Below are 26,249 nucleotides of genomic sequence, written 5' to 3'. Positions count from 1 at the left end.
AAGGCAGTGACCACCTATAGCAGGGGTGGGGAACCTCCGGCCCGTGGGCCGTTCATGGCCCACAATGGCCTTGTCTTTGGCTTTCTGGGCAGATTTCCAGGGACCGCAGTGCTTGGGTTGGCATCCCTATGTTCCTGTCGGCCCTTCAGTTTCTTCTTGAACTATTGAACGCTGTGGCATATTCAATTAAGGAGTATGTCCTGAAGCAGCGTCTGGATGTACTTTATGGATGGAGCTAGCGCGCAATGCATTCCTGTCTCACAGATAAATACAGCAGCGGCAGCCCCAGTATATTCTGTGATGTATGCACTAGCCCCAAAGTGTCTCCTGTGATGTATGCACAAGCCCCAGTGTCTCCTATTGTATATACTTTGCACCAGTGTCTCCTATGTGATGTATATGTGCCTGCTCCAGCGTCTCCTATGTGATGTATATACAACAGCCCTAGTGTCGCCTAAGTGATGTATATACACAAACCTCAATGTATCCTATGTGATATATGCACCAGTCCCAGAGTCTCCTATGTGATGTATTTACAGGAGTCTCGGTGGCTCCTATGTGATGTATTCACTAGCTCCAATGTCTACTATGTGATGTATATGCTTCAGACCCAGTGTATTCTATGTGATGTATATAAACCAGTCTCTGTGTCTCCTGTGATGTATGCACCAACCCCACTGTCTCCTATGTGATGTATATGCTCCGACCCTGGCGTCTCCTATGTGATGTATATGCTGCAGCCCTTGTGTCTCCTATGTGATGTATATGCTCTTGCCCCAGCATCTCCTATGTGCTGTATATGCACCAGTCACAGTGTGTTCTATGTGCTGTATATGCACCAGTCCCAGTGCCTCCTATGTGATGTATATACACAAACCTCAGTGCATCCTGAGTGATGTATACACCAGTTCCAGTGTCTCTTATGTGATGAATTTACCAGCCCCAGTGTCTACTATGTGATGTATATGCTCGAGCCGCATTGTCTCCTATGTGATGTATGCACCAGATCCAGTGTCTATTATTATATGTATATGCTCCAGCCCCACTGTCTCCTATGTAATGTGTGCTCCAGCTCCAATGTACAGTAGAGATGAGCGACTTTGCCTTTTTTAGGGTCGAGTCGGGTTTCATGAAACCCGACTTTCTCAAAAGTCGAGTCAAACGAAATCGTCCGACTATCGGGAAAAGTCGAAGGTCCGACTGAAACACGAAACTCAATGCAAGTCAATGGGGAAGCAAAGTCGGCAGGGAGTGGAGGACAGTAAGCACACCTACATGCTGGACCGCTTTTTTAAAGTGCGCAAAATCTCTCTCTTTCTCTCTCTCTCTCCCCGGACGCTGCACATGTCATCTTGTTGCCCACAGTGTACGTCCTTGCTCAGTGGCTGAAAAAAGTCACGTGCAAGCAATCTGGGAAATCCGACTTTGGAGCTCGTTTTGCCGACCGCATGGCCGACTTCACGCTGTGGTCGGGTTTCGGTCGGCGAAACCCGACTTTGCCATAAGTCGGCGACTTATGAATCTGGCCGACCTGTTTCGCTCAACTCTAATGTACAGTATTGTATGTGATGTATTTGCAGCAGTCTTGGTGTCTCCTATGTGATGTATGCACCAGCCCCAATGTATTTTATGTGATGTATATACAGCAGTCTCAGGATCTCCTATATGATGTACACGGCAGACCTCCCACTGCTTGAGTTCTTTCAACGTTATGTCAGTAGTGATAACTTTTCCACTTTGAGGAGATTTGCAGTGTATTATACATCTGTGTACAGAACTTCTCATCATCGCGAAAGGTTTACTGTGCTCCATACCGATGCAAACTTGAAAAATCAGTTGCGAGTAGCAACATCATCATTACCACCTACACCTAACATCACACATCTCACCAAATAAAAGCAGCTCCAGTCATCACATTAGTAGAAAAAAGGGAAGAAAGTTCCAGCGCTAGGAATGGAAAATTAAAAATCCATTTTATTGTGCCAATGCATATTAAAATTCCAGCAGGTACAGCATATCAGTCGGATGACTGCAGAACAACGCGTTTCGACGCCTCAGGTCTTAATCATGTTCTGACATTAAATGCAACCAACTTCCTTATGTTGGATTCTCCCACCTCCAATAATCAGAAACAGATGTGTGAACTGCTCCAAAGGAGCTCCTGATATGGTAATGGCAGGAGAGCCAAACAGAATGGAAGGAAAAACAGTCAGTGTAGACAACATAACACAAATAACATGCATAATATACTTTATCTTTTTTTCTCTCCTTCTCCTTCATAAAGTATATTATGCATGTTATTTGTGTTATGTTGTCTACACTGACTGTTTTTCCTTCCATTCTGTTTGGCTCTCCTGCCATTACCATATCAGGAGCTCCTTTGGAGCAGTTCACACATCTGTTTCTGATTATTGGAGGTGGGAGAATCCAACATAAGGAAGTTGGTTGCATTTAATGTCAGAACATGATTAAGACCTGAGGCGTCGAAACGCGTTGTTCTGCAGTCATCCGACTGATATGCTGTACCTGCTGGAATTTTAATATGCATTGGCACAATAAAATGGATTTTTAATTTTCCATTCCTAGCGCTGGAACTTTCTTCCCTTTTTTCTACTATTGATTGACTGCCTAGTCAAATCCGTGCACAGGATTTGGATCCTACCAGCAAGGCAGTGCGGTGAGCTGGATTAATCTGTTCTTTTACTCCAGTCATCACATTAGGTGCGAGTGAATTAATTGTTTGACCAAGTATAGCAGGCCATTTTCAAGCAGATAATTTTGTGAGGCCCTGAAATGGTGGCATAAATATCCAAATGGCCCTTAGAAGAAAAAAAGTTCATGTTATGTTTATTAATTGGGCAGAAACTCCAATTTATTGAGGCATTTTAAATTGTTGAGCAGGATTTAGATTTTCTGCTCCAAGAACTCCAAAAACTCTGTATACACATGGCCTAAAGTTTTTTTTCCAGAATTTGAAAGTAATGGCTGTTTTCTTCCAAAAAACCAGCGCTGCACCCATTTATATGTTTCATGTGATGTATAGAGCAGTGGTGCAATACCAATGATGGACAGGTGCAGCGCTGTTTTTACAAGAATGAAGCGATGCTTTTCTAATTCTGGACATCCTTTTTCAAAAAGTTCTGCATTTTTAGTAAATGGTGTCAAGTGAAATGATTTTCCCTGTTTTTCTAAAATCTTTATTATGAGGGTCCTATGATGCAATACGGACCCTTATTGATTAGCAAGAATGTGAGAAATGAGGTCATCTCTTTCCTCACATTATCCATAAAGGCATATTATGTTCAGTTTTGTAGTTTAGATTTGAGAAAGAGTTCGGTATGAATCTGCAACTCATTGATAGAAGTTACGGGAAGTGCTACCACATGTGAAACTACTTCTTTTTCACAGCGATCTACCAGAACGACTATCTCTTACTTCTCTTTAAAGGCTTTATTTGGTACACTTTGCGTCCATTGTCAGGGTCGGACTGGCCCACCGGGGGCCCTAGGCAGCTGCCGGCCCTGGAGCATACAGGGCCCCCGCTGCTCCAGGGGCCCCAAGCCAGTGGGGTGTCGCACACCATGCTATGGGGCCCGTGAGTCAGGGGGGCCCGCCCAGTGCCAGCGGAGCAGCATCGGGTGACAGGAGGCAGAAGCCGGCTGCTGCGGCTAAAGCCTGTCCCTGCTGCTAAAGAGAAATGAATATTCAGTTATCTCCACGGCCCCATGGGCGTGGAGAGGAGTGAATATTAATTTCAGTTTAATAACGGGCAGTTAAGGCCGCAGGCTGCGGCTAACACTGCCCGCTATCAAGGCCGGAAGACCAGGGTCCCAGCTCTCCCAGGGGCCCCCAGCCCACGTAGCCACTATGGGGCCCGTAAGACAGGGGGGCCCAGCTCCAGCGTGGCCCCCCATTGCGCGCCGCATTCAACTGTATCGGCATCATAGATGCCGATACAGTCGAAGGCAATAATGGAGGACAGAGCATCAGATGACGCTCCCTCTCCCATCATTCCCCTCTGCCTCTGGCACAGCAGGTGCGCAATAACGTCACTTCATCGTCTACCCGCTGTGTATCGCCCACTGTCAGGTTCACCATAGTTAGAGCAAGGTAAAAAGGGGATATCTATGTAGACATCCTCTTTAACAGGGTTGTCTGGTATTAGAAAAAAAATGGCTACCTTCTTTAAAAAAAATAGCGCCACTTTTGCACACAGGTTATGTCTGGTATTGCTACTCAGTATTAGGAGCACAACTTGCTGTTTTAGAAAGGTGGAATCAATGGTTTTCTAATCTTGGAAATCCCTTTAAGACTGCATTCACATTAATATCATGGATTCTGAAAGGTCAACAAGGTTTTATTGACCAAAAGCAATATTACGCCCAGATATTATGCCAGTTATGGGGGCGTCAGGCCGTATCGGATGGAAATGCAGATAACTTCGCTTTATGCTTATACATTTTAAGATGACTAAAGGAAATAACGGTTTTTGTTGCCCGTAGCGACCAAACAGCTCAGATTCCCTTTTACGAGAGATATTTAAAAATTTGAAATTTGAATTTCGGTTGCTATGGACAACAAAGACCATTTTTTTTTTCTCCTCTTCACTTCAGTTATCTGACGAGGAGGAACAGCTCTAGTGATCTATGGGGGTAACAGAGATGAGGCCGCTCTCAGCGATCAGACATCAGACTATGAATAAGTGATAATTGTCATTTGTGGAGCAACCCTTTAAAGGGGTTCTATGGCGAGTTTGATATTTCCATATCGTATTATCCTATTGCTGAGATCCTCATGATTTTTAGAACGTAGCCATACCCTGATGAAAATATGGGGTCAGCCACAGTTCTTAACTTAGGGTGTGTACGGAGATATTTGATTTTTTTTCTGGAGCTCGAAATCTCCTTTCCGTATTAAAATAATAAAATTCTGGTCACCACTAGGGGAGCTGTAAAGTCTTCACCGGATTTCTTGTATTTATACCATTTGGAATCAGTATGCAGAAAACTCGTAAGCTCCCCCTAGCGGTGGCTGCAGGAATCTGTTTCTTAAAAACTATATTTCATAGAACAGAATAAAACAATACAGAGCTTGTGTATGTGTAATAGAAAGTGTATATATATTGTCAGGTATTCAATGTGACGTCAGTGTTGGATAGATCGCAAAAAGTTACTGTAGTCCTATAGTCATGCCAGTTAAATATTGTTTTTATTGTCTTTTTTGGAACAGAGACAAACTTTGTCTTGGGTAATGCCCAGATAGTGGACTGGCCCATTGTCTACAGCAATGACGGGTTCTGCAAGTTGTCAGGTTACCACCGGGCAGAAGTTATGCAAAAAAGCAGCACATGCAGGTAAGAAATTACATACCACATTCTTCATGCCCTAAGACTGTGTTCACACCTAGCTGTTTTTTTCTGCGTTTTTTTTTCCGCAGCAAAACCTGATCTCTTGGTAGGAAAGAAGCAGCTGGAAAAAACGCAGGTTTTGCTGTTTTTTTTTGTGCGTTTTTTTCCCTGCATTTTGTCATGTTACATTTGTCTCTTGTGCATGCTGATAAAGTTTAGTGCAAAAAAAAATTATTCTATTTATTCAGGTTTTGGCACAAAAAATGCTGCAAAACCTGACACCTGCGTTTTATGGTGCGGATTTTCAGCGTTTTTTTTTACCATTACTGTCAATGGGTGAAAAACACTAAGGCCTCTTTCACACATCAGGTTTTCGCCGTCAGGCGCGATCCGGCGCTTTTGACAGAAACCGGATCCGGCGAAATGCAATGTCGGATCCGGTTTCCCCCCCATTGACTTGCATTTGCGCCGGATCGCGCCGGATGGCCATGCGTTTCATCCGGTTTTCGCCGGATCCGGCAATGTGTCGCGATCCGGCGTCTGGAAAAAACGGCTACTGTAACGTTTTTTGTCTCCGGCGAAAAAGCCGGACACGCCGGATCCGGCGCGTCCGGCTTTTTCACACAATGAAAGCCTATTATCGCCGCAATGCGCCTGATCCGGCGAAAGCCGGATCCGGTGGCCGGATCCGTTTTTTTGGTCTGAGCAAGCTCAGTAGCTCTGCCCACAAGACATATATAAAAGCAAGACAGTGGGACCCACAGCCACACCCAACATGCCACCCAAGAAAGCAACCAAGCGCAGCAGGAGAAGGCAGGAGACCACTGCAGCACCATCAGCACCACCACCACCCCAAATGGAGCAGCAAATGGAACATGCTGAGGAGGGGAGGCCAGCAGCAGATGAGAGACGGTAATTATCAAATCCCCCATTCCTCCAAACTAGGGCCATGGAATATCAAGATATTCATTGGCCCTTTGTTTCTCGTTATTCAACAGCCGCCCAATAGATGCAGCAGCAGCAGCAGCAATGGCAGCAGCTGGAACACCACCCACAGGCATGGAGTGTGTCCACCAGGAAGACAGCACATCATCGTCTGGGAGCCCTCCCTCGCATCGTCAGCGTTTGACGGTAAGTTTTTATTTCCAAAATCCATCATCTCTGTAATATATGTCTATTCATTGCCTTTTATTTCAAAACAGGATTCACAAGATGAAGAGGAGCTCCCAGAAGAAGAAGGAAGGGGTGGACAGACACCTGGAGTGGGCTCACAATTGGTAAGTTTTTTGCATCAAACACAGAAACACAACATCACACTACACACAACACATAGAAAACAATGTTCTGCAGACCACACACAGCAAACAAATGCCTACATCCAAAGACATAACATTTTTTGTTTTCTTCTCTAGTCTTCCCAATCTGGTGCTCGGCCAAGAGGTCCTCGCAGTGCCTCCCAGGGTCGTCGGCGACAGCAACGCGGCGGTCACCAGCGTGTAAGTATAAATATTTTTGCTTTGTTTTTTTGCACTTTTTATTTCATTTCTTTTGTGGAGGCTAATTATGTTATTTTTGTCTTTTTCTTTAACAGCCTTCACAGCGTGCTCCCGACTCTGACGGTGAGGATGGAGGACTCGATGTGGACCACCTCATCGATCTCGTCAGAGAAAGAGAGCTGCTCTGGAATATGGCTGACCGCCGCCACGCTGACCTTATCGTTACCCGACGACTCTGGGAGGAAATCTGTTCTCTCCTTGTGGGCCGCTGGGAGGACCTCGATGTTCGGGCCCAGATTAAAGAGCGTAAGTATATACAGTACCGGTTGCTTGATGTAAACCAGTGTTTCCCGAACTCCAGTCCTCGTGGTCCCCACGGATCATGTGTTCAGGATTTCTATTTACTATGGAAATCCTGAAAACATGACCCCTGGGGACCATGAGGACTGGAGTTTGTGAAACACTGATGTTGTATACTAACCACTCCTTTCTCGTTTCAGGGAACAGAATTGTGAATCGGTGGCGGTCTGTGAGGGATCGTTTCAAGAAGGAGTTCAATAAAGAGATGCGGGCCCCGAGTGGATCTGGAGGACGCAGGAGCAAGTACAAGTATGCACAAGCCCTGTCGTTCCTCCGGGAAACAATGGTCACCAGAAGGTAAATATTACACACCACATGTGAAAAAAAATGTTAGATGTAACTTTTTTTTTTCAGCCAGGGCCATACCATGTCAGTATTTTAATTGTTTTTTTTTCTCTTTATTCCACAGCACGGTGAGCAGCACTCGGGAGCCTGCACGATTGGACCCTTCTGAGGCGATCCCTGAGGAGACCGGCACCGAGGGACACTTCGACCGCCCCGGTACATCTGCACCTTCCCAGCCTTCCCACACATTCGACCCATCTGTCCCATCCACCAGCACAGGAGCATCGTGGCCGCCTACATTACATGAAGCTGCTGGTGAGGAGATCGCTTTCCCTTTACCCCACCCTTCTGCCCCTGCCACCTCTAGTACACCTGCGGGTACTGGGCGGCAGCGGCAGAGGGGTCAGGAAAAGACTTATGCGCCAGAGTTCTTGCATCTGAATGCATCTTTCCAGAACTGTCTAAAAGTCTTGTCAGAGCAAATCTCCGCAGGCTTTCAGCAGATCAACTCCAGCATTCTGGAGGTGAAGACACTTCTGCAAACCATGCATTCACAAGCAAGATCTTCGCCAAACCACACCTTTTTCAGGTCTGTTGTGGAGCGCATGGCAACACTATCTCCTACCCAGCAGATGCATGTAATGCATTCGTGCCACGGTGCTCTACAGCAGGTTACCTCCCAACCTCCACCTCCCACCACTGTAGTTCCTCCACCTGCACCCCCTCCAGCCACTTTCCATCCTCCCCCTCCTATTACATCTGCACCCCCTCCAGCCACTTTCCATCCTCCCCCTCCTATTACATCTGCACCCCCTCCAGCCACTTTCCATCCTCCCCCCTCCTATTACATCTGCACCCCCTCCAGCCACTTTCCATCCTCCCCCTCCTATTACATCTGCACCCCCTCCAGCCACTTTCCATCCTCCCCCTCCTATTACATACCAGCAACCTCACCAGTACCAGCAACCTTCCCAGTACCAGCAACCTCCCCAGTACCAGACATCTCCCCACTTCCAGCAACCTGCCCCGTACCAAACTCCTTCCCCGTACCAAACTCCTTCCCCATACAACTTTCCATCAACATCATCTGCTCCTACAGTCCCTGCCCAACCCTCCACTCCACCGCCCACCACCTCTTCTGCCTCCCACATGTCCACCCATTCTGTAGCTTTTTCCACACCTTCACCTCTAACTGTTCCTTCCCCACCACGATCCCAGTCCTCTCTCCACACTCCCATTGTCGAAGTGTCCCGCAGCCCCTCCAGCAGTATTTCCACCCCACACTACACCGAGTTATAATGTTTTTTTTGTAATAAAAATGCCCATTTGGTTGGTTTCAAACCTTTATTAAAAAAGTTTTTTTAACTTTAAAAACAGTTTACACAAAAAAAAATATTTTAAATAAAAGTTAAATTATTGTTTACTCTGGTTGTCTGTCATTTCTTTCTGCGGCGAAATATGTTTAAAAAAAAGGTTAAATACAGGGTATTTAAAAGGTAAAAAGGTATTCAAAACCAGGTATATAACTGTGGGTAAATTTTAGCTTTTTGCCACAGTTGTGTTCCTGGTTGTGTTTGAAGCAAAGTATTTCACCTAAAAAGTTGTGTTTATTGTTGGTGATTTCCTAACAATGTACACAACTTTTGTTAAAAGGTGAAATACTTTGCATAAAACACAACCAGGTACACACCTGTGGCCTAAAGCTAAAAATAGTAAGACCATGACAAGATAGCCAACTTTGGTTGGCAAAGGTATATACTGTTGGTCCAGAAGGTACACAAGTTTGGTTAGGGCACAAATCTTTCACACTCTGTCATCCTGCCAGTGTACTCTGCCTTGAGGTGACATAAAGTATAGTGCAAAATTGTCCCTCATTACTGAAACCGTCACAGAACTTCTAGTGGTAATATTTCCAATCACAACATCCATCTTCGCCAGTAACTTGCTCTTCTCTCCAACCTGCACTTTCTCCTCTACAACCTGTCAAAGAAGGGCTGTAGGAACATGCTATATATAGTTTTCCAGTAGCCAATCCCGTTCGGAAGGCCACAAGGGTCAATTTTAAAAACCAGATCCGGCGTAATCCGTCGAAAAACGGATAGAAAAACGGATGAACCGGATGAGACGGATCCGGTTTTGTCTGTCAAGAACAAGACGGATCCGGCAGAAAACCGGATCCGGCACATCAGGTTTTACAAAACATTTGCCGGATCCGGCATTCCGGCACGACGCCGGATCACGCCCGACGCCGAAAACCTGATGTGTGAAAGTAGCCTAAAAGAAGTGACCTGCTCTGTTGTGCAAAAAAACCCATTGAAAGCACAAAATACTGATGAAGAAAAAACCAAGCTGTGGACATGAGATTTCTGACATCTCAGACTTTGCTGGTCCTGTAAAACGCAGCTGAAAATTTGCAATAAATAAAAAACATAAAAAAAACGCCTAGTGTGAACAGAGCCTAAGACTGTAATGTCCATTTTATGTTCTTACATCTGTCCCTGTAAATAAGGAACAGATGGCGTATGCTAGGTTTTCTCAACTCCAGTCCCAAGGGTGTTCCCATCTGGGATATTTATGGCATATTAGTAGGATATACCAGCATTTTATATAGATTCTTGTCCGACCACTCCCTGAACCGTTCCCGCAATGCTTTCACACCTCCTATTGAAATTAATATAGAGCAGATCATTATTTAAGGATCTACAATAGAGGTGACATCTCTGATCATGTAGTTTAACAGTTTCTGCACTACAGTTAAATGGAATCCATCAGCAGGTTTGCTATGTAATCTGAGAGCAACACAACATAGGTAGAGAGACCATGATTCCAGCGATATATCACTTACTAAGCTGTGTGTTTGCGTTTCAATAAAATCAGAATTTATCAGCATGATATCTAACTAGCTTTCTTGTGCCGTCCTAGTCCAAGTGCACCCTGACTAATGTCAGTATACAGTGTACACACAAAGCTGCCAATCAGTGGTGGGGGCGGGGTTATACAGGGCTCAGCATTCACAGCTCTGCTAGATCCACAGAGAAAACAAACTGTGATTCTAGCACAACTGCTGTACCCAGTAAACTAAGTGACACATTGCCGGAATCAGGGTCTCTGCCTCTACATCAGATTATATAACAAAAGCCTGCTGACAGATTCCCTTTGATGTAGATTGCGTTAGGCCTTAACGCCTGTACCTCTCAGATTTTACAGGTGCAGACAGTATTGTACTCTTCACACTGTAAGAGTAATCTTACCATGTAAACAGGCTGCCGATCACCCCATGAATGAGCAAAACAATCGTTGATCGTTCTCGGCAGCGCATTGTCCCGTGTAAACAGGACTTGCCCTGCTGCTGAGAAATATGGCAGCCTATATGCACTCAGTGATTTAGTATATACACTCATTTACTTTGTTCTGCCTGTATAAACCAGCATTTAAACGACTGCTGCTCTGTGAACGTTTACCAATCGACAGTCGTATCGTGCTGCCGGTCGGTCCATATAAACAGTCCGTAAAAAACACTGATAAAGACTAACATCACTGGACGGTTGTAGTGATGATTTGGGGACTCTGTCTATAAGTATCAACCATTAAAACATTAAAAAATAAGACATCAATACATTTATGTGTAGTAACAATTATGCTTTTAATAATATTTTCTCTAGATATCCATCTTTAGGCCACGTTCCCACGACGCGCGCTTGTTCAGTTTTTGATGTTGCGGATTTTCTGCACCTAGGTTACTCGTGTTGTTGTTGTGTTTTTGACGCTGCAGTTTTCGACTTCTTTTTATACTTCCTGATATTTGGCTTTGCCAAAAAAAATGTATTTTTTGCTATGGAAAAGTACAGAAAATGCATATACCGCACTTTTTTTTTTTACCTGTGGATGTTCTGCATCTAATGCAATTCTATGGGGAAAATCTGCACATAAAACTCAGAGAGAAATTGACATGTACATGAACCGCAGGTGAGAGTTTACACTGAGTAATAAAAAAGGAAGCGCAGCGGGCGTCAGATTTCCCTAAATCCCATCCACTCTGCTGGGAACTGTATCACGGTGGCTCAGTGGCTACATCTGCTACATCTGGGGTCCCGGGTTCAAATCCAACCAAGGACAACATCTACAAGGGAGTTTGTATGTTCTCCCCGTGTTTGTGTGGGTTTCCTCTGGGTTCTCCGGTTTCCTCCCACACTCCAAAGACATACTGATAGGGAATCTACATTGTGAGCCCCGATGGGGACAGCGATGATGATGCATGGAATATGATGGCGCTGTATAAGTGAGTAAAATAAATTAAAAAATGGAACATTTTCACCATATGCGTTCCTCCTTTTCAGTTTTATGTATGGAGAGTTGACAGACAAAGAGACCATTGAGAAAGTCAGACAGACGTTTGAGAATTACGAGATGAACTCCTTTGAGATCCTGATGTATAAGAAGAACAGTAAGTGGCGCCTTCTTTGCTTTGCACCTTTTTACCCCACATGATGAAGTGCCTTGTTGTCGCGCTCCTTTGTGCCGTTACGCCACACATTACACTCTTGCATTGTTTTATTTCGCATGCTTTATTCAGTGCTGCAGTGATCATTAAAGAACAATGAGTTCTGCGCGATTGGTAAATTGCCAAATCACCTCCGCTCATTATCTTCCTCTGGATGAAAGCCGCGTTCATTCCAATCTATTTGTATTCACATGGCGAATGTGCGACTGAGGGGAGAGAAGCAATAACCGCGCGCAGTGTTCTCTCCTGCAGACGGCCGCCGCTGTGCACGACCTGCTGCCTCTTCTCTTCATAGTACTGACCGAATTCTCGAAAATCAGTGGCGTTAATGGCTAATTCTGCAAATTCTGGAATTTAAAGGAATTCAAATTAAAAGTTTTTTTTTTCAATCCAGCGGACTAAAAGCAAAAAAAACCCCCTCTTTATTGTGACTTCATTAAAATCACATGGGCATCAAAAAAAAAACCTGACTCGTTTCATAAATAGATAATTTCATCTACGCTAAAGAATCAGCCAGACTTGAAACGCATCAGTATTTTTATGTTATTTTTTAAATAAGACACAAAATAGATTTTTTTTTGTGCTTTTTTTTTTGAAAAACCCTTTTCCAGCACTTCAACCAAAGCTGCTTGATATCTCAGAATGGAGTGGATTGCCCAGGTTAATCCACATAGTGTATATATTTGATGATGAGCTGTATCAACGATCTTCCTTATTTTTTAGGGGTTCTTTAATTTAGAAAACTCATTTTTGCATATTCAATTAGAATATTTTGTGTTAATGAGAGGGAGGGGATCCTCATCTTTTACCCACGGCGGTAAATGATTATAAAGAGCGCCAATCTTTTTTGAATACTTGCCCTGTTCTGCATTAGATGGGCAACATGTAATGCCCCATTTCTCCTGTGGGAGTGCTGTAAGGAGATTGAACACTGATTGCCAGGTTTTTCCCTCAGATTACTGCTGATCACTGTTGGTCTCAGCTTGGATCCATTTTTTGATCGACTCATTAAGGGATTTTTCTAACAAGTAGGGATTGTCCAAAGGGGGGAACCCCTTTTTAAAGCGTTTTCTTGGAATGGAAGGTCATGGCATCTGTAAATCTGCGGTTTTACCTGTGGTTTGGCCTGCGGTTTTGCCCTGCAGTTTGCCACCTGAACAATGGAATAGGTGGCAAACCGCAGCAGAATCCGCAGAAACAATTGACAGGTCAATTCTTTCTGCGGATTCAAAACCGCAGCTTTTCCGCAGTTAAAAATCCGCAGCATGTGCACAGCAGAATGTAAATCCCATAGGATAACATGCTACTGTACACTGTCTGCAGAACTGCTGCAGTTCTGCTGCGGCCAAAACCGCAGCAGAACCGCAGCAAAAACCACAGCGTGTGCACATAGCCTTAAGCTAGTTTCACACTAGCGTTATCGGGCGCAGTGCACGGCCGCCGCTAAGCTCCGCGACCCCTCCGGTCAGCTCCTCCTCTGATCGCATGACGCTGCATGCGAACAGCGTACCCTATATTTATTGTTGGGTATGCTGGTCGTGCGCTGGTACACTTTTGACGGCGAATGCGCCCTTTTGGCACTGCGCCGACGTGCGCCAAACGCACCGTGTTACATTTTTGTGCACTTGGCGCAGCACCAAAAGGGCGCAAGCGCCGGCAAAATCATGCCAGCGCACCCAACACTAAATATAGGGTACACTATTCGCATGCAGCGTCATGCGATCAGAGGAGGAGCTGACCGGAGGGGGCACGGCCGGGGGCGGAGCTTAGCGGCGGCTTTGCGCTGCGCCCAGTAATGCTAGTGTGAAACTAGCCTTAAAATATTTTTTTTCTGGTCCCTAATATTCTTTCATGACCCATACCCTACACCAATTACCGGTTTAATGCTACAATGTTTTACAGCAAGATCCTAAAATTGCTACTTTTTTTTATTTACCCTCTAAAAATGCACTTCCCATCGTCACAGATGGATATTGTCAGACAAGGCTTCGAAAAACAAGCACTTTTGCAATTTACCGCTTATTAAAATTTGCATCTGTTGCTAAGATATTAACAGTTTTCTTTTGATGAAAGCTCGTTGCCTAGGAGACCGACCACCGCTGCTGTCTAGCTTGTAAGCACTGTGCTGATACTGGCGAGGATTAGAAGGTGACAGCGCGCTCCTACGATCCTGACCAGAGTTTATAAGCTCTCAATAGAAAAGAAGTTGTAAGCACTACACATGTTTTTCTGTCCAGGAACGGTGGTCAGTGTCCAAGGCAACAAGCTGTAAACAAAAGAAAAGTGTTAATATCTCAAGAACGACTGACAATTTGAATAAGCAGTGAATTGCAAAATTGTTTGTATTTGCAAGTTCGATCTGGCAATACCACATTTATGAAGATGGGAAGAACCTTTTGAATATATTTGATTTGATAATGCATTGGGCAAAATAAACAAATAAATAAAATTGTTCTCCTACAAATGTGTCCAATCTTACCTTGTCTTTCATGTCTCCAGATTTTCACAATACAAATTAAATACATTGTTAGAATATGGGAGCAAAACTCTCGGCATGACAAGATTCACTTTGCAACCATTGGATGGCCATGTAAAGATACATAGAGCATAATTGTCTCCCGGCAGAATATTGCAAAAAGGTGGCACTCAGCTCAGATTATGGAATGATACATCTGTAGAGTTAGAGCAATTTAGAACCATTTTTTTCCTTGCAGGTTGCACAAAGCGGTACTGCGCTGCCACGACTGGATAAGTTCCAGGAGATATATATATATATTTTTTTTTTTTGATGACCAATGCCTCTTAATAAATGTGGTACATTTTGAACTGTTCCAATATCAGAAATTGCTGGAGTTAAGCTTAAAGTGATTGTCCACCTTTGTTTTTTTTTAACTGAAATCCATGTACTTGAAGCTAAAAATTATTTTTGCAATTGGGTTTCATAAAAAAATGTTGCACTTTTTGCCTTCTATAACCCTTTTGTTGTCTAATGAGTTAAGGGAGAATTCATCAGTGAGCTCATCCTCAGGATCTTCCGGGCGGAGTTTTTAACTCTCTTATCTGTCCTTTTCCGAGCTCCTTTCAGCTGATTTATGACCACATCAACCTTGAATGTGCAAGGAGACAAAGAGCCTGTAAAAGCAAAATGGTGCAAAATTTGTAATGAAACCCAATAGCGATTTTTAGCCACAAATACATGTATTTAAGTAAAAAAAAATTGTTCACAGTGTCCTATCTGAAACCTTTGACTCAATTCTTTTTAAGTTTTGGAAAGCACCAAATGTAACTCCGTTCAGCAGGAGCCACTGATGCACCCTGTGTGACTGTTACATACCTGTGACTATGTTATCATTCCGATCCCTAATTCACATATTGGTTTTCAGGGACGCCGGTGTGGTTCTTTGTGAAGATCGCCCCCATCCGAAACGAGCAGGACAAAGTGGTTTTGTTTCTTTGCACCTTTAGTGACATCACAGCTTTTAAACAACCGATTGAAGATGATTCAACAAAAGGTTCGTACGTAACATCCATCGTGTATAATTCAGAGATTGATCGGCGCGATAAGTGCAAATTCTTCAGAATTTCTTCAAATTTGGAACCTGATTGAGTCATGGTTTGAACAGGGTTCTTGCCCTGCACTCACAGGGTTAAGTGTTCGTGGCCTCTTTCTGGATCTGGGAGGGGTATTTATACTCACTCTTTACCAGGGTTCTCTGTCAGCTATACTGTTGTTCGGGTGTGTCTGACCCCTGGTGTGCATGTATTCTGCGTTGCTTGTTTGCTTCCCGTGTATGACCCGGTCAGTTCCCTCACTCTGTACTCCGTCTCTCGCTTTGGTACTATTGTCTTTTCTGGTTCTGACCTCCTGGCTTGGCTATCGTTACTCCGTTACAGTTTGTCCCTATTGTACGGTCTATTGACCTTTCTGGTTTTCTGATCTACTGCTACGTCCCGACTATCCATTCTGTCTAACCCTTTGGTACTGTATTGCTATCTCGTGCTTTGACCTGGCTTGATCTGGTTTCTGTCTCTGTCTATGCCCCTTGGTAACATTGTCCTGTAGTTACCTTTCTAGGAGTTTCCCTGCAGCTCCTGGCTCTGTGGCTCTGAGGCCACGCCCCCAGCAGTCACATGCTTCAGGTCCTGTGAGCTTGGAGCATGCATCGTCACCACTGAGACCCCGCTCCGCAGGTATCTTTGTGCACAGTCTTTGTACTCAGGACACGCGCACTGGCTCAGTGAGCAAGTTCAGTGCGGTGTTCCTGACATTACAGCTGACCATTTCAGTTTTTTTTTCCTCTGAAGAAAAAAAAAAAAATTGTGTTATCCTCATGGATCCCATACAAGCTTTGGCTGATCAGGTCAAGCACCTGACCCAAATGTTCCACAAACTTAATGTGGAACAGCGCACGATGGCCCAGACCCAGCAACAGTTGGTGATTACTGTGCAGGGGGCTGTCGATGCAAGGGCTCCTAGTGCTGGGGATAGAGATGTGTCATTGGCATCCCCTGAATCTCCGGTCAAATTGCCAGACCCTTTCTCAGGGTATAAAAGGGAGTTCAGGTCGTTCAGAGAAGGATGCAAGCTTTTTTTTTCCTCTGAGGCCCCGCTCGTCCGGGGATGAGTTCCAGAGGGTGGGGGTCGTCATTTCCCTACTTCGGGGGGCTCCACAGGCATGGACTTTCTCTCTCTCTTCCTCTGCTTCTGAACGTATGCCTGTGAATTTGTTCTTTGAGGCTCTGGGGCACATCTATGACGAGCCTGATAGAGTGTGTCTGGCAGAGGATATGGTGATGAGTGTGACACAGGTGAGACACTCTGCTGAATGGTTCTGCTCTGAGTTCAGACACTGGGCAGCGGAGGTCTCCTGGGATGATGCTGCCCTCCGGGGTTTGTTCTGTAGAGGCCTGTCCGAACGTTTGAAAGATGCCCTAGCCCTTCATCCTCCACCGGATTCTTTGGAGGACACTATGATCCAGGCTGTCCGCATGGACCGTAGGCTGCGGGCAAGAGGTGTCATGCTGCAGGAGACCCCTTTATTCTCCAATCTGAGAGACTCTGCATCTAGTCCTGAGCCCATGGAGGTTGGTGCCACGTCATTGGAGGAAAAAGAGAGGAGACACCGAAGAAACAACCAATTGTGCTTTTACTGTGGATCCGCTGGACATTGGAGAAGGAACTGTCCTTCTTGCCTTTCTTCAGTGAAGCCGTCAGGAAAACGACTGAGTCTGGGTAACAATCGAGGAGGTTTCCCAGACTCCCAGGTACCCGTTTCCTCACTTACTAAAATTCTGCTTCTGGTGGAACTAGAATTTACAGGCGGTCCGGTTGGGACCACCGCCTTTGACTGTGGTTCTTCTATTAATCTGATCGATGCCAAAGTTGTGACTTTTCATAAGATAGGGACAGTCAGGTTAAAAGATCCTGTTAAAATTGTGGCAATTGATTCTTCTCCTATCAACCAGGAGGGAATTTGTTTCATGACTGATACCTTTTTGATGAAAGTGGGTTCCACTCACGTGAAAAAATTAAGGTGTCTTGTTCTAAATAATCTGCCGGCTGGACTGGTACTGGGTATGTCTTGGCTTCTACGTCACAATCCTACTATTGACTGGGTCACGGGGAGATCATTCAGTGGGGTTGTATGGCTAACGGTCTATGTTGTAACTTGACAACTCTTGTCATCCCAGTAAAATCTGTGTAAGTGTCGTCTGTCGATCTGGAAGGTATTCCGGAGTACCTGAAAGATTTTGAAGATGTATTGTCATGTCGGACGCTGTTCACACCACAGCATCCGGCAGGCAAAGGTAGTTCCACCTCCAGCCACTATAGCCTCAGTGGAGCCGGTTTGATCTTCAGGCTCTCGGGGGTTAATCCTGCTGGAGACCAGGTTGGAAGGTTAGTCACGCCCACGGTCTTTAAATAGTCATACTGGCATATGGGCGTCGCCGATTATAGCTTGTGTTTCATACCAAGTGGTTCCGGTCTGGAGTGGAGGTGTTCAAGAGAGAGAGATTCATATCTGGTGTCGTATGATCCGTCGTTATCCTTTCTCCTTCCCATATTTGTGTTTAGTTGTGCCCTGTTCACATTACTGTTTATTCCTGTGTGTGTGCGGCGCAGTGCAGTTTAAGTTCTCCCTGTCTGTCATTATTTGTGTGGGAGCTTTGGTGGTGTGACTCCTCACTGGGTGGAGGGTGGAGGGTTAAGTGCAGGGCTGAGCAGGAGATAAGGAAAGGTCGGAGGCTCAGGCATTTGCACCTTCAGCAAAAACCCTGGGTTGAGGGTCAGACAGGGTTTCCCCTAGTGAAAGGGACACCACAGGGGCCCCGGGTATTTCAGCCTTAGTTGAACTAAGCCCCCCGTGACATTATAATCGGCCCACATTTTTTCAGGAGTCCATGGATCCATTAGATTCCATAACCCGCCAGTTGGCGGCGCTGTCCATACAGGTCTCCGAGTTGAAAGGGGCAGTTCAGCAGCAGGGCCTGGTAGTAGCAAAGGTGCAAACGGCATCTGCAGGTATCGGTGCAGAGCCGAAGTTTCCGCTGCCAGAACGATTTTCAGGCGATCGCAGCAAATTTGTCGTATTTCGGGAGGCCTGCAAATTATACTTCCGCATGCGGCCAATATCCTCAGGTAATGAGGCCCAGCGAGTAGGGCTGGTGTTGTCATTACTGAGTGGTGACCCCCAAGCATGGGCATTTTCCTTACCAGCTGACTCTGCTACATTTCATTCTGTCGATAATGTTTTTTCTGCCCTCGGGCTCATTTACGATGACCCTGACCGACTGGCTCTAGCGGAATCTAAAATCCGCGCCCTCCGCCAGGGGGAGCGCTTGGCAGAAGACTATTGTTCGGAATTTCGCCGCTGGGCTGTAGACACACAGTGGAATGACCCAGCACTGCGGAGCCAGTTTATTCATGGGGTATCAGGGAGGGTGAAACAAGCCCTCCTGATGTATGAGACTCCGGCATCATTGGAGTCTGCCATGAGTTTGGTGATACGTATTGATCGCCGTTTTCGTCAGGGGGCACAGGAGACGCTACCTCTGGGGGAAAACAGAGGTGCAGGTGTGGTTGAAGTAGATGACTCCCCTGAACCTATGCAGATTGCTGGCGTGGCACAGGTTCAGCCTCGCGCTCCGGGATTCCGGAAGCCCGGAGCATGTTTCTACTGTGGTAAAGGAGGTCATTATGTTAACGTTTGCCCGGTACTACCTAAGAGGGTCACACCGGCGGAAAACTGTTAAGCTCAGAGGGTATGGAGGAGACCCAACTGAGCGTATGCATATCCTCCATGATGGTATCTCAATGTATGCTCCCTGCCAAGGTTATTATCGCCGGCAGAGAGCTACCTATATCAGTGTTTGTGGATAGCGGTTCCGCCACCAATCTCATAGATGAGGAGTTTGCACACACCGCCGGGTTTAAGATCGAAAAACTTCCTCACCCCATACAGGTGGTGACCATTAATGCTGTTCCCCTCCCTCAAGGGGAGATTACTGAGTTTGTGGCAGAGGTGAAACTCCACATTGGGGTCCTACATTCTGAGTCGGTTACATGTAGGGTCCTCCGTAATCTTCCAGCTCAAATGGTCCTGGGTTTTCCATGGCTGTCCAGGCACAACCCGGTAATTGATTGGAAAACTCAGGACATAGTACAATGGAGTGGTTTCTGCCAAGACAATTGCTTGGCCACATGTGTGTCCGCCGTGACGCCCAGCCTGCCGGAGGCTTTGCAGGATTTCGCGGATGTTTTCTCTGAGAAGGGTTGCTCAGAACTGCCTCCACATAGAGCCTATGACTGTGCTATTAGGTTAAAACCCGGGGCCAAATTACCTAAGGCCAGGATGTTTAATATTTCTGGTCCTGAGAGACAAGCTCTGAAAGACTACATCGCGGAGAGTCTGAGCAAAGGTCACATCCGGCCTTCGTCCTCGCCTGTAGCCGCGGGGTTTTTCTTCATTAAGAAGAAAGATGGGGGGTTACGCCTGTGTCTGGATTTCCGAGAGTTAAACCAGATTACTATCCGTGATCCCTACCCAATGCCGTTGATCCCGGATTTGTTCAACCAGGTAGCGGGGGCGAAATGGTTTTCCAAGCTGGACCTCAGGGGGGCGTATAACCTCATAAGGGTCCATCAGGGGGATGAGTGGAAGACGGCGTTTAACACTCCTGAGGGTCATTTTGAGAGTCTGGTTATGCCGTTTGGGTTGACCACCGCGCCTGCCGTTTTCCAACATTTTATTAATGATGTATTTGCTCATGTCCTGGGGAGATTTGTGATTGTATACCTGGATGATATCCTCATTTATTCTAGCGATCGGGACACTCATTTGGAGCATGTTAGGCAGGTGTTACAGTTGCTCCGGGAGAACCAGCTCTATGCTAAGCTGGAAAAATGTTTATTTTTTGTCCAGGAGTTGCCCTTTTTGGGATATATTGTGTCCGCAGCCGGTTTTAAAATGGACACCGCTAAGGTGCAAGCGGTGTTGCAATGGGAGAGGCCGGAGAGTCTGAAAGCACTCCAGCGGTTCCTTGGGTTTGCGAATTATTATAGGAAATTTATAAAACACTTTTCGACTGTCGCCAAACCGCTCACGGACATGACAAAGAAGGGTGCCGATCTGGCGAACTGGCCTGAGGTGGCTATACGTGCATTTGAGCGTCTGAAGAATAGTTTTGCTTCAGCCCCCATTCTGGTGCAACCAGACGTGTCTAAACCTTTTGTGGTAGAGGTTGATGCGTCGGAGGTGGGAGTGGGGGCAGTACTGTCTCAAGGCTTGTCCTTGAGCGAGATGCATCCATGCGCCTACTTCTCCAAGAAGCTGTCGCCGGCCGAACGGAATTATGATATCGGCAACAGGGAGTTGTTGGCCATCAAACTGGCTTTTGAGGAATGGCGACACTTCTTGGAGGGGGCGGCTCACCAGGTCACAGTTATCACCGACCATAAGAATCTGCTCTACCTGGAGTCGGCCAAGCGTCTGTCTCCTAGGCAGGCTCACTGGGCATTGTTTTTTACTCGTTTCAATTTTCTTGTGACGTACCGTCCCGGGGCTAAAAACACCAAGGCGGATGCTTTGTCTAGGTGTTTTCCAGGGGGAGAACCTCGGGAAGAGCCGGTACCCATCCTCCAGAAAGGGGTAGTGGTCTCGGCTCTCACGACTGAGGTAGAGGCGGAGATTGCCGAGGCCCAAGAGGAGGTACCACCAGGACTTCCCGCCAACAAATCATTTGTACCCCTGCATCTTCGGCCTAAGGTGTTGAAGGAACACCACGATTCGGTACTGGCTGGTCACCCAGGGGTGAAGGGCACCTTAGAGCTGGTATCGCGTCGTTTCTGGTGGCCCAAAATCCGGCAGGACGTGGTCTCGTACGTGGCAGCTTGCATCACGTGCGCTAGGGCTAAGTCACCCCGAACCCGTCCTGCTGGCACGCTACAGCCTCTGGGGGTACCCAATAGGCCATGGACAGAAATCTCCATGGATTTTATCACTGACTTGCCAGCCTCGGCAGGGAACACGGTCATCCTGGTGGTGGTTGACCGTTTTTCAAAGATGGCGCATTTTGTGGCGTTGTCCTCTTTGCCCAATGCTAAGACGTTGGCTCAGGTATTTGTGAAGGAGGTGGTCAGACTCCACGGAGTACCGTCTGACATAGTATCTGATAGGGGTACGCAATTTGTGGCGAGGTTTTGGAAAGCTTTTTGCTCTAGGTTGGGGATCAAGTTGTCACATTCATCGGCGTTTCATCCACAGTCTAATGGACAAACTGAGCGCATGAACCAAAATCTAGAACAGTATTTACGATGCTTTGTGTCCGACAACCAGGAGGAGTGGTCTACTTTCCTTCCTCTGGCCGAATTCGCATTAAATAATCACCGCCAAGAGTCATCAGGAGAGTCTCCATTCTTTTGTGTGTACGGTCAACATCCTCAGTTTTGTACCTTACGTCAGGGTGACTCCGGGGGTGTCCCGGAGGAGGATCAGCTAGGAGCCCAATTGTCATCAGTCTGGAGGCGGGTGAAACAGCGTTTGTTGAGCATGAGTGCCAGGTACAAACGGGTGGCTGACAGTAGACGCGTGCCAGGTCCGGACCTGTGTGTGGGTGAATGGGTGTGGTTAGCTACGAAGAACATAAAACTCAAAATCCCATCTTTAAAACTGGGTCCAAGGTTTATTGGGCCTTTTAGGATTTCTGCCATCATTAACCCAGTGGCTTATCGGTTGGAACTTCCTGCGGTGTACAGAATACATAACGTTTTTCACAGGGCTTTATTGAAAAAGGTGGTAGGCTTGGTGGACACGACGCCGATGCCACCTCCAGTCATGGTGGATGGCGAGTTAGAGTTCGAGGTCGCCAAGGTGGTGGACTCTCGAGTAGTACGCCGTACTCTTCAGTATTTGGTGCACTGGCGGGGGTATGGTCCAGAGGAGAGGTCTTGGGTTCCAGCCTCAGACATACATGCGGATCGGCTGGTCAGTTCTTTTCACCGTCGTCATCCGGACAAGCCGGGTCCTATGAGTCTTGAGGGCCCTGGGGTCCCTCGTAGAAGACGGGGTACTGTCATGTCGGACGCTGTTCACACCACAGCATCCGGCAGGCAGAGGTAGTTCCACCTCCAGCCACTATAGCCTCAGTGGAGCCGGTTTGATCTTCAGGCTCTCGGGGGTTAATCCTGCTGGAGACCAGGTTGGAAGGTTAGTCACGCCCACGGTCTTTAAATAGTCATACTGGCATATGGGCGTCGCCGATTATAGCTTGTGTTTCATACCAAGTGGTTCCGGTCTGGAGTGGAGGTGTTCAAGAGAGAGAGATTCATATCTGGTGTCGTATGATCCGTCGTTATCCTTTCTCCTTCCCATATTTGTGTTTAGTTGTGCCCTGTTCACATTACTGTTTATTCCTGTGTGTGTGCGGCGCAGTGCAGTTTAAGTTCTCCCTGTCTGTCATTATTTGTGTGGGAGCTTTGGTGGTGTGACTCCTCACTGGGTGGAGGGTGGAGGGTTAAGTGCAGGGCTGAGCAGGAGATAAGGAAAGGTCGGAGGCTCAGGCATTTGCACCTTCAGCAAAAACCCTGGGTTGAGGGTCAGACAGGGTTTCCCCTAGTAAAAGGGACACCACAGGGGCCCTGGGTATTTCAGACTTAGTTGAACTAAGCCCCCGTGACATGTATTTTCTGAAAGTGAGGCTAAGGCGCTACCACCACATAGACCCTTTGATTGTGCCATTAATCTAGTCCCTGGAGCCAAGTTACCCAAGGCTCGCCTGTTCAATTTGTCCAGGCCCGAACGTCTAGGCATGAAGGAGTACATTACCGAGAGTCTCTGCAAAGGGCATATTAGGCCTCCTGGTTCTCCTGTGGCGGCGGGCTTCTTTTTTGTTAAGAAAAAAGATGGTGGTTTGCGGCTGTGCCTCGAGTTTCGGGAATTAAACAAAATTACTGTGAAAAATACATACCCTCTCCCCCTAATTCCTGATCTATGTAACCAACTCACAGGGGCCAAGTGGTTCTCTAAACTGGATTTACGTGGGGCATACAATCTTATAAGAGTTCGGGAAGGGGACGAATGGAAAACAGCATTCCTGACGACTGAAGGGCTGTTCTAAAGCTTGGTTATGCCCTTTGGTCTCACCAACGCTCCTGCTGTTTTTCAGAATTTTATTAATGTAATTTTCTCTGATTTAATTGGTCGTTTTGTGGTCATCTATTTGGATGACATTCTGGTGTACTCGGTGGACAGTCAATCTCACTTGCACCATTTGCGGATGGTTCTCCTAAGACTGAGGGAGAATCATTTGTATGCCAAGTTGGAAAAATGCTCATTTTTCATGCAAGAAGTATCCTTTCTGGAGTTGATTGTGTCAGGGGAGGGGTTCCGCATGGATCCTAAGAAGGTCCAGGCTGTTACAGATTGGGTTCAGCCTCATGACTTGAAAGGGTTGCAGCGATTTTTAGGCTTTGCTAACTTGTATAGGAAATTTATTAAGGGCTTCTCGCAGGTGGTAAAGCCTCTAACGGACCTCACTCTCAAGGGAGCTGATGTAAAAAATTGGTCTGTAGCTGCAAAAAATTCTTTCTTAACATTAAAAAAGTACTTTTCTTCAGCCCCTGTATTGGTACAACCCGACCCATCAAGACCTTTTATCGTGGAGGTTGACGCCTCGGAAGTAGGGGTGGGGGCAGTTTTGTCTCAGGGCCCTCCTATCCTTACTAATCTGAGGCCTTGCGCCTTCTCTAAAAAAATTTTCCTCTGCCGAGAGAAATTATGATGTCGTCAATAGAGTGTTGTTGGCGGTAAAGTTGGCTGTTGAAGAATGGAGGCATTTCCTGGAGGGGGCTATTCATCCCATTACAGTCATCACTGATCACAAAAATTTGGTCTATATCGAGTCTGCCAAGAGATTGAACCCCAGACAGGCTCAGTGGGCACTTTTTTTTCTCGATTTCAGTTTACCATCACATTCCGCCCGGGATCTAAAAACATCAAGGCTGATGCCTTATCCCAAAGCTTTGATTCAGTGTCCCCTCCAGAACCTCCCTCCTCCATTCTTCAGCCAGGAGTAGTGGTGGCCGAAATCTCATCTGAGTTACAGAGAGAGATTTTGGAGGCCCAGGCTTGGGCTCCGAGTGGTAAACCCCCCGGGTAAATTGTTTGTACCGGAACGTTTCCGTCTCGGACTTATGCAGGAATTTCACGATGCTATGTTGAGTGCTCACCCTGGGATTGCAGCTACCCGGGGGGCAATTGCGAGGGGTTTCTGGTGGCCCTCTATGGTAACAGATATTAAAAAGTTTGTGACTGCATGTGGGGTGTGCGCTCATTCTAAAAGTTCTCAGGTTCGGCCGGCCGGGGAGTTGGTGCCTTTGCCAATTCCGGATAGACCATGGACACATTTGTCCATGGATTTTATCACAAATCTTCCTCCTTCCAGGGGAAACTCAGTGATATGGGTGGTGGTGGATAGATTTTCAAAACAAGCCCACTTTGTACCTCTCCCCGCGTTACCATCTGCTGAAACCCTGGCCCGCTTATTTATGCAGCATATAATTCGGTTGCATGGAGTGCCTATGAATGTGGTGTCAGACAGAGGGGTACAGTTTGTAGCCAGGTTCTGGAGGGCTTTTTGCAAAAAGCTGGAGATTTCGTTGTCCTTCTCCTCTGCCTACCACCCAGAGTCGAATGGACAGACGGAGCGCACGAACCAATCACTGGAGCAGATTCTGAGATGCTTGGACTCTTCCAGGCAGGAGGACTGGTGTGAGGTATTGCCCATGGCAGAGTTTGCATTCAACGGTCGTGTGAGTCAATCTACTGGGAAGTCTCCCTTTCAGATCAACTATGGGTTTAACCCACATTTTCCCGCATGGATTCAGGTTGTCCTGGAGCTGAGACTGCGACACAACGTCTTAGAATCCCTTGGAGGGAGGTTCAGAGGAATATTTCCAAGGCCCAGGAAAACTATAAGTGGTTTGCTGACAGGAGGAGGGGGTCAGGTCCAGCATTGGCAGTAGGGGAGAAGGTGTGGCTATCCACCCGCAATATCAAGCTTAAGATACCATCTATAAAGCTGGGCCCCAAGTTTATTGGCCCATACAAAGTTGTGGAGGTTGTTAACCCAGTAGCCTACCGACTGCAGCTGCCCACCTCCTTTAAAATTTCTGATGTCTTCCACAGGTCCCTGTTAAAGCCTGTGGGGACGGTGAGAGAGGATCCCTCATCAAATGCTCCGCCACTGCTGGTAGAGGGGCAGCTGGAGTAAGAAGTAGGGTGCATTGTCGACTCCCGGTGGGTGCGCCGGAGACTCCAGTATCTGATACACTGGAAGGGGTACTCTCTGGAGGATCGGTCATGGGTTCCGGCCAGTTCGGTGCATGCCGATCATCTGGTGTGGGCTTTCCACGCCAGATACCCAGACAAGCCTGGGGATCCAGTGGCCCCCCGTTAAGAGGGGGGTACTGTCATGGTTTGAACAGGGTTCTTGCCCTGCACTCACAGGGTTAAGTGTTCGTGGCCTCTTTCTGGATTTGGGAGGGGTATTTATACTCACTCTTTACCAGGGTTCTCTGTCAGCTATACTGTTGTTCTGGTGTGTCTGACCCCTGGTGTGCATGTATTCTGCATTGCTTGTTTGCTTCCCGTGTATGACCCGGTCAGTTCCCTCACTCTGTACTCCGTCTCTCATTTTGGTACTATTGTCTTTTCTGGTTCTGACCTCCTGGCTTGGCTATCGTTACTCCGTTACAGTTTGT

At 46.6% G+C, this 26,249-nt stretch overlaps 2 protein-coding genes across 3 annotated transcripts in view; both read left to right on the top strand.

Moving 5' to 3' along the window:
* The window catches only part of KCNH1 (potassium voltage-gated channel subfamily H member 1), a 386,099-nt gene that overhangs the window by 68,055 nt on the left and 291,795 nt on the right, over nt 1–26,249 (top strand). For both annotated transcript variants that reach the window (XM_073553403.1, XM_073553402.1), the window contains 3 exons: nt 5,230–5,353; nt 11,826–11,932; nt 15,373–15,501. In XM_073553403.1, the coding sequence (XP_073409504.1) occupies nt 5,230–5,353; nt 11,826–11,932; nt 15,373–15,501 (360 nt within the window). The remainder of the gene's footprint in view (nt 1–5,229; nt 5,354–11,825; nt 11,933–15,372; nt 15,502–26,249) is intronic.
* LOC141056930 (uncharacterized) lies at nt 6,885–9,009 on the top strand. Its single transcript, XM_073553401.1, has 3 exons — nt 6,885–7,149; nt 7,344–7,500; nt 7,613–9,009. The coding sequence occupies exons 1-3, from the start codon at nt 7,035–7,037 to the stop codon at nt 8,799–8,801; spliced, it is 1,461 nt and encodes a 486-aa protein (XP_073409502.1). The 5' UTR covers nt 6,885–7,034; the 3' UTR covers nt 8,802–9,009.

The sequence above is a fragment of the Dendrobates tinctorius genome, unplaced genomic scaffold (assembly GCF_039654945.1).
Source record: "Dendrobates tinctorius isolate UK_male_01 unplaced genomic scaffold, ASM3965494v1 ptg000201l, whole genome shotgun sequence".
Lineage (NCBI taxonomy): Eukaryota > Metazoa > Chordata > Amphibia > Anura > Dendrobatidae > Dendrobates > Dendrobates tinctorius.
The sequence above is the reverse complement of the archived record's forward strand: the minus strand, read 5'-3'. Positions and strand labels throughout refer to the sequence as shown.